Raw genomic sequence first — 15,710 nt, forward strand, 5'->3', positions numbered from 1 at the left:
GAGGCCAATTCCTCTGGCCCTGTCACTGGTAGCCTGGGAGAAGAGCCCAAACCCCACCTGGCTGCAGCCTCCTTTCAGGGGTTTTGGAGAGCAATAGGGTCTCTCCTGAGCCTTCTGCAAGCTAAACAACCCCAGCTCCCGCAGCTGCTCCCCATACAACTTACAAAAACAGTCACGTAAAGCTTCAGATGGCTTCTGCACATTATTCTTTAGCACATAGATTTCCCGTGTCCTGGTGCACAGGAATTCCATCTGCTAAAGCTTAGCACAAGTCCAAAGGCTTGACAACCTTTACAAATGTTGAAGACAGAATTGTACTGATCGTAACTGGTGACATTTTTGGTCTTTGTTTTGGCTAGTTTTTAATCGGTGCTGGCCACCTGAATTTCTTCCTTACTCCTGGCAATTTGATGCACTCAGGCAAGTCCTGAGTTGCCCAGTTTAAGACTCAAAGTTTCTATGCCTGTGTCACATACCTGTGACACCTTTTGGTAAGGTATTTTTCTTTTCTGCTGGCAGATACAGGAGGGAAATGCAAGGAGTCATTGACATTAAAGAAATCACAGTGCCTTGATCAGCAGTTTGTCTCTCCTAATACTTCCATGACAGTGGTATCATAATTGCTTCATCAATAATGATAATAAAGTGATTCAGCTGTTGATTCATAAATGGAACTCCTCTCTCTTTTCTAAGCCAAGATTATCAAATAAGCAGAATGCAAGCAAAAGCATGGCTTTGTGGAGTGTTTCTTTTGAGAGGAAAAATTAATGATGCCACCAGGAATTTTTAATGCAGTCCTATTTATTTATAAACAACATAAAAGTTTTATTTTTTCTCCTTTGAAATATAAAGAATCAAACAATAAGAAATAATTTATTTGCTTCTAGCCTTGGGTTGATGGTTCCTCATATGAATTAAATATGCAGTCATGAGCCAGGCTGGGATGATTGCTGCTCTCCTTCACAGGAGATTTCAACCACCATTTTAATTTTTTAATGTGGACATTCAACAGATGCAAATGCATCTCTTTGCATACTGCAGACCACTTTGACACTGCAGAGCTGATCAGTTTAGCTCACTCATTTAAAAAGGCACAGCACCACTGATCAGTGAGAGCTAGAACCTGCCTACAACCTACAACCATCATGACGAAGGCCAAATGTGTCTTGGGACTGTTGTCCTCTGGTGCTCCGCTGCCCTGGCAGACAGACTGGACCTTTCCAGAGCCCACAGAGAACTGGGGGAGCTTTGGCCTTTCTGTGCATGATGACAGTAAAGTGTCTCAGGCCATCTGTTAGAGTTCATCTGTAATACAGCAGACATAAACCTTGCTCTAGAGCCATGAGGTCCAAGCAGAGGATGCTCACATGTGTATATATCCCATCGCTGGCCTCTCTTGCAGGGGGAAAAGTTATCTCCCACTTGTCCACCACTGGCTGTGTGGGATGAGAACTTTGTGAACAACAGAAGTCACTTGATGCATACTATCAGCTTTTCAACCCTAAGTGAGAGGTATCAGGTGGTACCAGCTTCCAGATGCAGTCAGACCTCTCCCCTTAGTCACACTCCCATGTAGCACAGGTGAGGATGGGGAGCAGGTGTGTCAGAGGGACAGTAACAAAAAGCCGAGGCCATAAATTTGTGTTGCTGCAAAACAGCAAGGTGAGGAGTGCAGGCTTGTTCTCTCTGTGGGGATTTCAGGGTGGCTGAAGTCACACAGCACTCAGCAATATTACTGTTTGCAATGCACAGGCAGAATGTGCTTAATGTTGTTTCTATTCCTCCCCTTTTCCAGGCAGATTCTTCTGGCTGCATTCCTACAGTCCTTCGGGAGTTTTTTTGGCAATCTCATTTCTTCTCAGGATTTACTTCTCTCCCATAAAGGTGTATCTCCAGTTTGAGAATGTTGCCATACATAACACAACTTTCCTCACAGTGGTTTTATGTATCTGCCAAGTCAAAGCAGTGTGGTATTGCATTGATTTCTCTTTTGTGCAAAAAGGATCTGGTAGCATCAGAAGCTGTGTCTGTAGTTCAATTCTGGTTCAAAGAATGGTGAGACAAATGTTTAGGCAAAACATTATCAGCCGTTTCACCATCCCTCTAGGAACATCCTGTATTGGAGTGAGGGTTTGGTTCTGTATTCATGGAAGGTGAAGTCAGTCCTAATACAGAGGGCTGGTGAGCATCTGCAAAGACCTCATCACTGATGGCAGTCTCGTAAGGAGGTGGTGGGGTGAGTGGCTCCAGTGGTTCAAACCTTTCTTCAAGGTCTTTGTCCTCATGGATGTCCGAAACAAACCGCTGCAGTCTCGGGGGCAGCACCAGCTGCAGCTGCGTCCTGGAGCCCGTGTCTGTGTCAGAGGGGTGCACTGTGTCTGGTGGCACTGGCCCCCGCAGAGCCTCCACCATCATCCCCTGTTGGGCAGAGGACTCAATAACGACGTTGTACGGGGGAGGCTCGCTCAGCGGCGAGGGCACGGAGCCTGGGTTGGATGTGATTGTCCATATTGCTGGTGCTGGAGCTGACATGGTCATCACCTCCTCGTAGGTGGGTGCTTCATAGGCGGCATTCACCCTGTGCCAGAGAACAATGCCAGACACACTCGTTGTTTTAGTGCATAATTTATGTTTGTAGTACAGATCATGGACTATAGGGACCATGCTGCAATCAACAAATGGGACTGAGACAGGGTATCTCATGTGGTATTGCTGTGTAGCATATTCTGCCCCTGGATCAGCTCACCTCTCCAGCCAACTAAATGCCTTTCTTACTGGGATAGAAAATAGCTTGTCTGACCATTCTCCCACACTCCCCAGAGTTAGTGAAGCTACCCACACTGTTCAGTTCAGTGTCCTGGGCTTAACCCGGTGTCCTCCTACAGCTGAAATTTATCACTAAGGATTGCTAACTGCTAGTTATCTCATGGAATAAAAGAACCTAAAACAGGACCTATTTTTTTATTATATTCGCTATTTTATTTATTACATTAGCTCATCCATTTTTAAGAAGTGGAGAAAATTAGGTAGTTTCATTTAGTTTAAACAAGGACTACTTATTCCATGTTTAAAATAACTATATCCAAAGAAAAAAATGTTACATTGGAGACATTTTCATTTTCAGGTTGTAATTTTAAATAAAAGGATACTACTTTTCTTTAAGTATGCCCCCAAACTAGCAGGGCCCAATACAGACTTCTTTTTTTATATAGTCTTTCTAAAAATAAACATTGTCTTTGGGAACATCAAGTCATTTATGCACGTGGATAATGATTATCTGGATTATACAAGGAAGCAAGGCTACAAGTAGAGTTAACCTCTTCAATGACAGAGGAAAACTGGAGTTAAATTAGCTGACGCTGAAAACCTGCAAATGAACGTGAAGCCAGGAAAACGTGGGAGTATTCAGAGTCTCTAAAAATCAGGGGTTTATTAGTGTCAAGCAGGAATTTTAAGAGTGGAAACACACCCAGTTACAGGTTTCTCTTAAAGTTTGCCAAGAAACAGTTTCTCTAGAGATAAGGTTTATAGAGCTAAACCCAAATAAGATTTAGTATTGCTTCAACATTTTTTCTTTTTCCTTGTCTGACTCATTGTTTGGCAAGCCTCGATTACTCAAAGAAAAAATAAAATGGGCCTGGATCGGTTTAACATTGGCAAGTTTTAGTGGATCAGTTCCCAGGGGGAAGAAAATACATATTATAAAAGTTACAGGACATGCGTGGCATTGACATTTGCAACCTCCAGATCAGCAATGAGGGAAAACAATCTGAAAAGAACTTTTGTCTTTGGGAATGGAGCCTGCATTTTGTGCCTCAGGGGAAGGGCAGCAAAAGAGTGTTTAAAATGGCCATGAGTGAAGTGAGAGAGTTAAAGAGGAGCAACCAGGTTGCTGCTTACCCTGCTTGGCTTTGCCTGTTTGGAGGTATTTCATTTGCGTCACGCCGGTGTTGATTCCTCAGGTAACACTCGACAAACACGCTCAGCAAATAGCCGACCAGGCACACTCCCCCTACCCCGAGGAAGAAATAGCCCACTGGGTTGATGTTAGAGGAGATGGCCAGCATGGTGACCCCGATGAGAAGAGCAGCGGTGAACAGAAGCAGCAAGGTTTGGCGGATGTTCTTCCAGCGTGTCTCTAACAACATGGCAGAAGGGATGGTGGTGGCAGGCACTCGAGAACAGATGGGCATTTAAAGGGTCAGACATCTGTGGAAGATGGAGCAGTTTTTTCAACATGAAACATGAGCATATAAACACATTTCTAAGTATTGTGACCAAAGTAAAAACATAGACACTCAAGTACGTGCATGTACATCATAAGCCTGGGAAATCTGTGCACACCAATGTAAACATATTAGAATTTCCTCTGTGTGTCCATATTGAATAGTTGGAATGCTTGGACACAGCTGCAAAACATAAAATGTATAAATGGACCATCAGTACTTATTACCAGGCATATCTAAAAAGGCCTGGCTTAACAGGACTGCAGATTGAGGTTACTGCAAAAGCAAGACATGGAATAACTATAAGGGTTAATTCTGGGACGTTTGTACCTTGCATAATCAACATTCAAATACTTGTTCAAACCCCGGAAGAAAAGCAGCATTATTTAATATGCCTGCCTGCCCTGACAAATTGAGCATCTTACTTCAGTGTAGTACTAGAGCAGTAATGTAACTTTAGGTTCTGGATGTAGCCAGGGTATATGTGCTTTTGTAAAATGTAGGTGTTCATTTCAGTATTTGCCTGTATTCTCAGTTCCTTCTCGGTTGATGTGCTTTTTTTTTTTTTTTTTTTCTCTGTTCTCAGACACAATAGTCTTTCCTGTCCCCCATTCCAAACCCCATTTCTGTGAGAGAAAGAGACAGCAGTTGTCACGGTGTGCAGTCAATACGGAATGAATACCAGGGATCTGTGGTATTCAAGAATACCATAATTAAGGAGCTGTCTTGCACATGTTATACTAACTTACATCTATCCCACTGTTTTGGTGAAGACCTGTTTGAAGCAAAGAAGCATGACACAACGGGCATATTTTTTATGAATATGCTTCTCCAAAGAAATAAACAGTTTTATATAGCTCCATGTCACATTGTGTGCTTTCCCCTAATTACAGCAAAAATAGTTAAATGCATATAAGCAAAATAAACACATTTGTTTTAGCATCTACTTACCAGAAGGAGATTTTGGTAGGTACGAGCAGTCATGGTTTAACTTCTCTCTTCATCACAAGTAAAAATGTGCACTGCTTCCCGTTCTGACCCGAGGATAGAACACCAATTAAAACTCTCCCTTCCTCCTTTTGAGTTTTTTGGTAGGGAAACTATGAAGATTTCTTTTGAAAATAAAAGAAACTAGTGAATATGGGAATACAGCAACTGATGGGAAGATCCCATTGTACAAGTTTTGGGTGGGAAAGAAGAATCTCTGTTTTCCAGGTTCTGAATCCAAAGCAGCTTCTAGACGATCACACACCTTCTACTCTATTGCAGCTCTTCTCGGTCTGTCCCACAAAAGCAGGAAACTCATTAGGAAAGAGGGCGGAGTGAGCAGTGGGGGAGTGCTTACCTGTGTCGTATCTCTTTGGTCTGCTTCACCTCAATGAGAGAAACTGCCCTGAAAATTCTGGGTTTTTCCCCACGTAGCAAAGGAATCTTGATCTCTGCCTCACAAAGCAGGAACAACTGCCTGCCCAGCCCACATCACGTGGCCCACATATAAATCTATTTATGACTTCTGTAAAATGTAAATTCATACATTTGTCCTGGTCGACTTCTGTTTGACAAATATTGTTTTACGTCCTCTTTGATTTCACAAACAGAAGGGGGGGAAAGGGGGGGGGCAAAAGGTTACTGTTTCACAGAGGGCTGAGTTAAAAACATTTTTACTCCCTGATGTATCTGGGAATGGAATGAGAGGTAATGATAAGCAACAGAACTGAATTCGGTACTGAATTACTTCTGTTATCTGAATCTTTAGTGTGTGTCTGAAAACTGGAATAGAATAGAATAGAATAGAATAGAATAGAATAGAATAGAATAGAATAGAATAGAATAGAATAGAATAGAATAGAATAGAATAGAATAATTTCACTTGAAAGGGACCTACACCTTCCCCAACTCCCTACCTGCTTCTGGCTGACCAGAAGCTAAAGCATTCTTAAGGGCATTGTCCAAATGCCTCTTAAACACTGACAAGCAATCAAGGGGTGGGATTATTCTGAGCAGCCCTTATTAGGACACACATGAAACATTGTGTACAGTTTTGGTCCCCCCAGTTTCGATGTGGTCTGAAAAATTGGATATGGTCTGGTGAATGCCTTGAGGGTTGGAGAACTTTGAGAGCTTAACAGGCTGAATTTGTACAGCTGAGAAGTGAGAGGGCTTGGGCAGGTGGAGAGTGTCTGCTCACAGTTTTCCAATAGCTAGTTACAGAGAAGGAGTTTTAATGAGGGTACGTGGTGACAGGATAAGAGGCAACAGGAAAAAGGGTAAGTGCCTATAGATATTAGAAAAACAATCTTTAATGTGAAAACAGCAAAATGCTATTACTTCCCCAGAAAAATGGAGGAATCCTCTTGGCTGGATATATTCAAGACACAGCTGAGTTCAGGGCCCAGCTTTCAGTAAGAGGTTGGACAAGATCATCTGCCCTTCCAGCCTAGACTTGTCAAAGTTTCTGTGTTTTGAATATTTTCTCCTTATAATTGCCCTTCTGGCTGCTGACAGATAAAGGACTTTAAGCTTTGATTGTTATCCATTCTTTGCTTTCAAGAGAATTCTTTTGAATATGGCAGACTAAACACCCACATAAAGGGGAGAAAGTCAGGATTCTGGTGTGCAGCATGTAATGTTGCAAGGCTATTATTTAGATGGAAAATATGATTTGCATTTTGGGGTTGCCTGGTGTTGAGAACACCTTAACTTCTAAGGAAGACTTGAGAAAACTGTTTTGACAGCCTCTTTACACAGGCATCATGAGTGACCCATGGGGGAATCTGCACATGTCAGTACAAAGAGCAACAGCACCAGTGTAGCTGGTGGTTGTTAGAACCGTTCCTCAGAGATAAGATTTACATCCTACTGATTTGAGGAGGTAATTAAAATTATCCTCCTGCCTGTTCTCCATTTCCTCCTGTCTTCCTTGCAGTGACTCAGTGCTCAGGTGATCTCTTGCTGAACCAGCACCGCTGTCTCAGTGGGAAAGTATTTACATTTTTCCAAAGTGAATTTAGTGGGCTTAATCTAGTCCCTAGAGTATCATCTAACCATTAGTTCTCCATTAAAGGGAAGCAATAGGAACGCAGAGCCAGAGTGGTAGAGGAGAAGGGAGGAAGAGTGGGAATAATTTCCAGGGCTGTCATTTGATTGACTTGGCCCAAACCATTGTAGCAGAAGGAAATTCTTCCTTCTTTGATGGAGTAAGCCTCACAGAAAGGTGCAGAAAGAATCTAAGACCCATTTTTTACCCAGCAAAGCCTGTTAGATATATCATGGCTTACTAGCTCAGCCTGATGACTTTAGACAACTCCCAGCTCCGGTATGTACACTGACTTCTGTCCAAAGGCCTCAACAATTTGACCACTGTTGAATCCCCTTTGTAAGTTCTTACAGAAGGTACTTCAGCTGTGTGGAGGGAGCTGTGGCTTTTTGCACATCTGCACATTCTCCTGTGCAGAATCTCCCCAACTGCTTTGGGGCTAGATCTTTTTGCTAAGTTAGTAGAAAGTTAAAAAGGTTAAAAAAATTCTTCATTATTTGCTGGACAAATACTTCTGGGACTGGAAAACCTGTATTTGATTTGTGGATAGATAGAAAGATGTTGGTTTTGCTGAAAATCTGTATAGCAGTTTTGATTGGTGCACCATTTTTAAAAATAGTCTTGGGCATAGTTATGAAATATCGGGATGAAAAAGGCTAGAAATGGTAGGTCTGTGTTGAATTGGTTGTTGCTAGTATTGATTGCATCTGTTTATTTCTGTTGGATTTCAGGGTTCAGTAACTCCTGTAGATTTTACCCATGCAGTTCATGGATGACTGCTGAATCTTTAGGAATTATTTTTATTTACAAACCCACATAAAACAACAATACTTTATGATGCAGCTGTATGTTCATTAGTTGAACATGTTTTTGAATGTGACACATACTGCTTTGTGAGTCTAAGGATACAAAGCAGGATGAATTTCTATGAACTAACCTTTTAAATATGTTTTCTGGCAGAAAAGTGCTTCTTCATGAGGCCTTTTAGCATTTCTGAAGGAGTTCTAAAATTTTTGTCTCTCTGCTGTTTTGGTTCTCTCCACAGTCTGGTTCAGACTGTCACTGGGATCCATAACTAAGAAAAATTGATCACAAGCTGCATCAAGAAGTTTTGGTGATTAAAAGGCACAGAAAACGCAGTGAGGCTTGGGTAAGGCCTGAGAGATATCACTCTGTGGGCTTTGTTAAACAAGGTGTTGAAGCCTGGGAGAGTAAACAAGCACATTTATCCTGCCGTGCTAAACTGTCTCCCTTTCATGTGCAGTACAGATTTTCTTTCTTACAGAAAGCTTTCTGTTCTCTGTTGTTCAGTCATACTGTGGGAACCTTCATTTAACAGTATATTTCTTTACTTAGGACTGTGAATTTCCTTTTTTTTTTTAATTCTTTGTTTCTTCCTGTATCTCGTTGCCAGCCTCTAGGAAGCATTTCACCTTTCCCCTGTTTCATCTCACTATCTACTCAACCTTCTGCCCCAACTGCTACTAATTAACTTAGTACCTACAGTGAGCTCAGTTATCGGCTCGGTATGCAGAGAAGCTTGCTTTATTCCCAAGGGCTTGTGACGTGCACACCATAGCACAATTAATCTGACTGTAATCGCCAAGCCTATTCTTCCTCATAACCTCGTCCTGAAGCAATTTCTGAGAACCTGAGCAAGTACTGGGGACAAAGTGTTACTGAATCACCTTTTCCAGTCTTGTCTGCCTCTCCTTTTGTCCCCCAGGTTTTGCACAGTCACTTTTGTGACTAAGCAAATTGCATCACTGCGTTTTGCGTTTTGTCTAGAGATCATGGGGCAATGATGAGCTCTGGTTGATGTTTCTGGTCAGTATAATGTTCTAGGCAGGAGAAGGCGAAACCCCAAGGAAAGCAAAATGCCTGTGCTTGGATATTCAAAATATGTGTGTAACTTGGGCAAAATTATTTGTGTTTGACTTGCCAGAGCTTAATGGTCATACGTTTCTTGGGAACTGGAAATCTCTGTTTCCTTCCAGCTTATTCCAGTTCTTACCGGATAATGGTTGGAAGTTATATGTGTAGTCACTGTGGGGTGGGTTTTTTTGGCATGTTTGTCTTCTACCTGCAGTGGCTTTTCTCCACAGATCAGGGCCGAGATGTGGTGACAGAAGGACTGATACCTCACAAAGAGCTTCTACTGATACTCTTAATTCCTCAGCTGTCTGACGGATGCCTGGAAAGCATAAACATACAGACATTGAGTCAGAGACACTTGTTATGTTGTGGAGAACTAAAGGATTTCTCTTTTCTGAAAGTGAGGAGTCATATTCAAGACATGAAGTCTTTTTCAGGGCTGTCTGCACACTTAAAGTTCCTAAGTACTTAAATTTAACAAAACAGCACCTCCTTTTCCTGCCAGGAGAGGAACAGAAAAATAATAAGCATTTACCAAGGTGATATGAGAGTCTTTATATCCTCTTACAGACTTTTAAATTCACATACATCATGTATGTGTTTTGCTTTTTGTCTGAGAAAAAAAAAAAAAGTGAAGGCTAGAAGCTTCCTCATCTTTTTATTCTGAGTTCTCCTTAGGACAAGCACTTTAAATTTGTGAGATGTCATTAGCACTGGCAAAACTTTCTGCAGCTGATTTAGTTTAATGATAGAGCCCAGCTGGGTCTAAATTATTTACTTTTTGCCAGAAGACTTTCTTCACTTGTGTAGAATCTCTGCACACTGCAGTACTTCTACTGAGATGTTATTCTATGTGGGATGTAAATTAGCAGTATGCACTTCTCTGTGGGAATCCAAACTGGTGACTGAAATGCTACTAAATGGGACACTACAGTGACCTCTCCTCTTTTGCTAATTTAGAGCCCCTAATGTGGGTTAGACAGAGGAGGAGATGGCCGTGACTAAATGTGAAGAAGGAGGGCAGTTAAGATCCTACTGCAAGAATATGGTAAAAGAATCACGTGGAATACGGTGGAAATTTCCATAGTGTGGAAAGAGCAAATGAGCAGAAAGAAATAGTTGTAAGATGAAACTAAGGACTCAGTTGAGGATAGTTTAAAGAACCCAAGAAAATAATTTGCTGTCATTCTAGACTGTACTAGGTGTCTCTGAAAAGAAGAGAAAAACAGACCTATGTATGCTGAGCAGCTTTACTATGGAACATTCCTTTTCTCCAGACATAATTTCACTATTCTAAAATAGGAAACTTTTCAGCCAAAGGACATGAGATGCAGTGAGAAAAGTTAATGTGTAATTGCCACAGAATTTCTGTTCCTTATCTTCCTCCCTGGTCCTAGCGATATATTCTTGCTGCTTATGTTGCCAAACCTGTTATACACTGGAGAGCTCCCTGAAATGTTCTGAATGGTTAACAGGGCATAAACAAGTATAAAAGAAAAAAGTGCTATTTTCTCTTGTGTTAATACACTAACAGTCACAGAACCATGCAGGAAGTGCCCGTATGGCCACAGGAGAGGAGAAGGGACCTCATAGCCTCTTTCTGCGTTGAAGAAAGGGGGATGCCCTTTCAACAGCTCTAGATGGTTTTGCTAAGGAACCACACCTGAAATAGTTGAGTTAATAGAAATTTTACTACCCAACAGTAAAATACAGCCCACTTGTGTTGGAATTCAGCATTTGTGCAATTCACTGTGGACTAAAATGTAATAGATGTGAAAAGATGAGAAAGAGGTTGAAGTGCCTGTTGCAGAATATAGATTCCTGAGCAGGAATTTGGCATTGTTTTCTGTTGCTGGTGAGACCTACAGTGTCTCTCCATAAGGTGCTCCTACTTCCTACTGTATAACATTGCACTTTCTTCAAATTCTTTTAGTAAATAGAGGGGTGGAGGAATGGGGAAAATGTTGCCAGACAGAGAAATCACTTAACCATTTTATTGCTGAGTTGTGCTTTGGAGAAGAAGAGGACACTGCTGTTATTGGTACTGGCCCTTCTCTGAGTGCTGTGCTTTGTAGCAAGCAAAGCACAGAATCCCACATGCTCCTTGATCCCTGTTCTCAACCTGAGGTGCTCATAGTCTAAAGCAAGTGTGGCAAAGCCACAAAATAATTTAGCTATGGAAGACCAGAGATAGATAACTTAGTATGAAAAAAAACTCTAAGAAAGAAGAGAAAAAAAATGAGTAAAATCTATTTTAGTAAAGATGCCTTTTGCCTGAAAACTAGATCTATAACTGGGATCCTCTTCTTTCCTTTGTTAGATATTCTCCACTCAAAGGCAACACTGTTTCAGCCTAGTTCTACCACTAGTTTTTGCTCCAGCCACATGCCATAAAGGCAGCACACCTCAGAGGGAGGAAACTCAATCTGGTTCCCTTTTCTGCTTCAGGAAAAATGGGTGTCATATTTCAGTTACATCCCTGCAAATAGGCATTCACAGGGGTCAGTGAAAGAGCAAATATGTTATTTTATGAAAGCAAATAGTCACATGAGCTAAAAAGAACGTAGTTTTTATCTTGGCATGGCTCCTCAGTCTGAGATGTCAGTTTATTTAGTGATACAGACAGGTTTTGTCCAGTTCTGGCATTCCTAATGGTCACTGCCAAATTAGCAAGAGCACATCATAATGCATTTCTGGTATGTGCCATTGTCATGCTCGTAGTGTTGCAGTTTGTATGGCATCTGCATTGTCATTCTGGTACCTTCTACAATGTCATTGTGATGATATTTCGGATGTTTGTTCCTGTGGGGGCAAATGACTGCTCCCAAGGTCAGCCACCAGCTGCAGGGACAATCTCCTGAAAGCACCACACCACATCACTGCCAGCCCAGCCTGCTCCTTGTAAACGAGCACTGTGAAAGCAATACACAATCTTCTGCTTTCTCCTGAGGCAGCAGCAGTAGTGACACTGCAACTCCTGTTGTTTGTGAAGGGGAACTCTGCGTTATCAGGGCTTCTGCCGCTGAGAGATAGCTTTCTTGTTCACTGTAGGCAACAAAAAACCAGGACACTCAATATGTGGGATTAACTGCATATCTGGTTGAAATGACGGCTTTGAGAATTTATTAGTGATGATGACTGTGCAAGTTTGCTTGTTCCACATTGTACCTGTTTCAAGAGCAAGTGTTGACTGGTTGCAAAGAGTCTTTCTGTGAAACTTAGAAGATTGCCATTGAAGGCAGAATTTCAGGGTAGAACGGTCGTAGTTTATGAACATTTGTGTTGAAGTGAAGTCGTATTTGATGCCAAAGATGATCCTTGTCATAGTGCCTCTGCTTCTTGAGAAGAGTTTTTAAGTTAACTCACTATTGGTGACCTCTGATTCATTTAATTGTTCTGTGAAATCCCTTGCAGATGATGAAAGATGTCAGAGTGATTCATGAAAAGGTGTTAATTATTTGAAAAGCTCTCATTGACGCTTGGGGCATGGGAGATCTTAATCTTGGCTGAAGAGATTTCTTTGACTATACTGGAAGTAATGATGAGGTATATATTCTTGTCCACTGCCTCCTTTCTTCCTCCCTGCTTCCTCCAAATATTGTCTTGCTTGATCAAAAAAAGAGAGAATAGTCTTTTATCAGAATTGCCATTATATGACCTTTACTTCACATACCTGAGTGTGTGGCAGTACACAACACCCAGAGCTCTCCCAAGTTTCCAGTCTACACCTGCCTGAGATCCATTGATATTGACAAAGTCCTTGGGCTTCATTAATATTGATGAAGTTTCCAAGTCTCTGATATATGGTGGTGTTCCTTTTAGCCAGATTCTCCTGCTCATGAAGCTACTCAGCAACAACTTTGGCCATCACTAAGACTTCCTAAATTTGTACTTTAAGCATTCTTATGGCATGAACATTTGGCCATCTGAAGAAAAGATAAAGGGCCTCCATGATGAAAGCAGACTCCTCCTCTGCTTCCTTGGGAATATTATGCTCACCTGCTGTTTTTAAATGATATTTGCAAAGTAAGGGGTCAGGGCAGAATGAGAACTGTATGGAGGTGAACTGATTTTCAATTTCTTATGACCACTGTAAAGGTCAGATGATTTTTATTTATGCAAAATCCCTGACAATTGTTTGCTTGTCTTGAGGACTACAGCTTTCTGCATGTCCTGCTTCTGCTTGCTGCTTTCCTCTTGCAATCCTACCCTGAAGTGTAGTTCCATGGCAGCCCAGCTATGCTGAACTTTGTTGAGCCTGTCTCGCAGTTTCTAAAATTCTGAACCATAAGTACATGAAACTGGAAATACAGTATCTACCATGTTAACATTATGGGGTTGGAGAAGGCAGAGATATGTTAATTTCCACGCAAAGGCTTGTTTCAGAGATTATTTTTATGCTCCTATTTTATATTTTGTTAATTTGGAGGCTGAATATTTTTTCTTACAAGTTGTGTTGAAACTGATAGGTCAAACAAGCAATGTGGAATTTGGCTGTAAACATGTTTCCAAACAAAAACAGACAAAATCAAGGCTTCTTGTGAATTGTGGCTCTCTAAATGGAGAAGTTTTGGCTAGAAATTGCCATAGTAAGAGGCTTTTGTGGTAGGTCAGTAAGAGACAATGGAAGTGGTACAGCTTGAAGAACATACACAAAATGGTGGAAAAATCAAACCTGACATCCTCCAGATTAATACTGGATGTATGCTCTTGAATGAGTCAAAGGGAAAAGAAATTACTGTTTTGGGGTCATAGATGAGATACTGATATTATAAATAACCAGGCTGTGGTTAGGTGATTCCCCACATTTGACATGCCTGTGCAAAACTCTTCAGTATGAGAGTTGTTGCTGATCCTAAACTCTCTGGTTTAACTGTTGACCCTTCTGAGTTATCTCCAGCGTTCACACCAAGCCAGCTAGGCTGGTTGGTTGAGCACTAACAAAGTATAAATATTTACTGCCTAACAAATCTAACTTCTCTCATTTTGGTAGAGTCCCATGATTGATTACAGCTCTGCCTTTCATTCTGCAAATATATTTACATCAGTTATATAAATACATTTATCAATTCTTAATATTCTTTGAGAAGGAAGTAAACATCTTGCCTTCCTTTCATTACATTTTAATTTGTGCAGCTCTACTTGCTCTTAAAAGATAGCTGGATTTTCCCTGTTCCCAGTTTTATGTCACCAAAGTACTGCTGGCATTCTTTATTTCAAGTCTACAATATATTTAAGACCACTTGCTCCCTGAGAATGCCTGGATACTTTTTATCCCATGCTGTGCTGGTTTGGCTGTGGTAGAGTTAATTTTCTTCAAAGTAACGGTGACACATGATAGAGCCCTGCTGTCCTGGGAATGGTTGAACACCTGCTTGCCCATGGAAAATGGTGAATGATTCCTTGTTTTGCTTTGCTTGCATGTGCAGACTCTTCTTTACCTATTAACTATCTTTATCAGAACCCATATGTTTTCTAACTCTTACCCTTTTGATTCTCTCCCCCATCCTACCACAGGGAAGTAAGTGAGCCAATTTCACTGCGATTGAATAGAATTTTTTCTTCTACTCTGGCAGTTCAACTCCCTGCCGTCTGGGAATTATACTCGATTGTTACTAACCAAGGTGCTCAATGCAAGCTGATTTTCCAGTGGTGCTTGTCCTCTTAGTGCTATCCAGGCCACTGAGGTGCTTAACAAACTGGCCATAATTTTTTTTGTGTGTGTGTAATTTAAGTTTGATGTGGAAACACTATTTTGTGAGACATATTGTTTGATAGTACTCCAAAATGTTTAGTGGGCACTTCTCTGTAACAAGTAAACTTGAAGCCATAGATTCCATTTTTACTGCATGTCTGATACACAGAATAGATGTATTTGATAAATGTGTGTATACCTATAATGCACAGCCCACACATGCCATGTAGAACTGTATGTAGTGTGTAATGTGCAAACACATCAGGACACATATTTAGTCATTCACAGAAGCAAAATGTTCTCCACACTCTTCATTAACATCAATTTCTAGATATTTAGGGTTAGTGTATGGTTCCTAAGTGATAGACACATTCTTACGAAATGTCATGAAGTGATTCTTTTTAAGTTTTTATATATGCCAAGTATTTGTCAAACCAAGTGTCAGCTGTTCTCTGCTGTTGTACATGCTTACACTATGGAACCCTGCTTATTCTCTATGTGTTCTTATTAACAAATAAATGATCCACTATTTTGTCTCCTAATACTCTGCATAAACCACCCTTACCGCTTTTCAGATGGCCTGTTGATGTGGAATAATTACTAGGTGTTTTCCAATGAAATTCTGTTGGTTAATTAATTGTGAACAGTCTGCATGTTGTTTGTTTAACTGTCCTGATTCCTGTAAGTAAGAATGTCCTTGTCTTGCCCTCACTGGAGAAAGACACTGCTGTATCGTAGGTAGGAAGGAAGAGGGAAACAAGGGGACTGTTCCTGTAACTGGCACTGACTTCTGATTCGGGTCATCTCAGATCAAATTCCAGTTACACAGCCTTCAGCTGTGACTTTAACCAAATCCTTTCGTTCACTGCAGGTCTCA

At 41.1% G+C, this 15,710-nt stretch overlaps 1 protein-coding gene across 2 annotated transcripts; it reads right to left on the minus strand.

The window, feature by feature from the left end:
• Positions 1–783: 783 nt before the first annotated feature.
• On the minus strand, positions 784–5,678 carry TMEM139 (transmembrane protein 139). 2 transcript variants are annotated; one of them, XM_063148560.1, is made up of 4 exons: positions 5,572–5,678; positions 5,178–5,338; positions 3,901–4,209; positions 784–2,578 (listed from the first exon to the last, which is right to left on the minus strand). In XM_063148560.1, exons 3-4 carry the CDS (start codon positions 4,191–4,193, stop codon positions 2,104–2,106), a joined length of 768 nt encoding a protein of 255 aa, XP_063004630.1. In that variant the 5' UTR covers positions 4,194–4,209; positions 5,178–5,338; positions 5,572–5,678; the 3' UTR covers positions 784–2,103. The 2 variants fall into 2 exon arrangements, with proteins under 2 accessions (XP_063004630.1, XP_063004629.1); XM_063148559.1 differs by having other exon boundaries at positions 5,178–5,260; positions 5,572–5,668.
• Positions 5,679–15,710: the final 10,032 nt, after the last annotated feature.

This window comes from Melospiza melodia, chromosome 2, assembly GCF_035770615.1.
Source record: "Melospiza melodia melodia isolate bMelMel2 chromosome 2, bMelMel2.pri, whole genome shotgun sequence".
NCBI lineage: Eukaryota > Metazoa > Chordata > Aves > Passeriformes > Passerellidae > Melospiza > Melospiza melodia.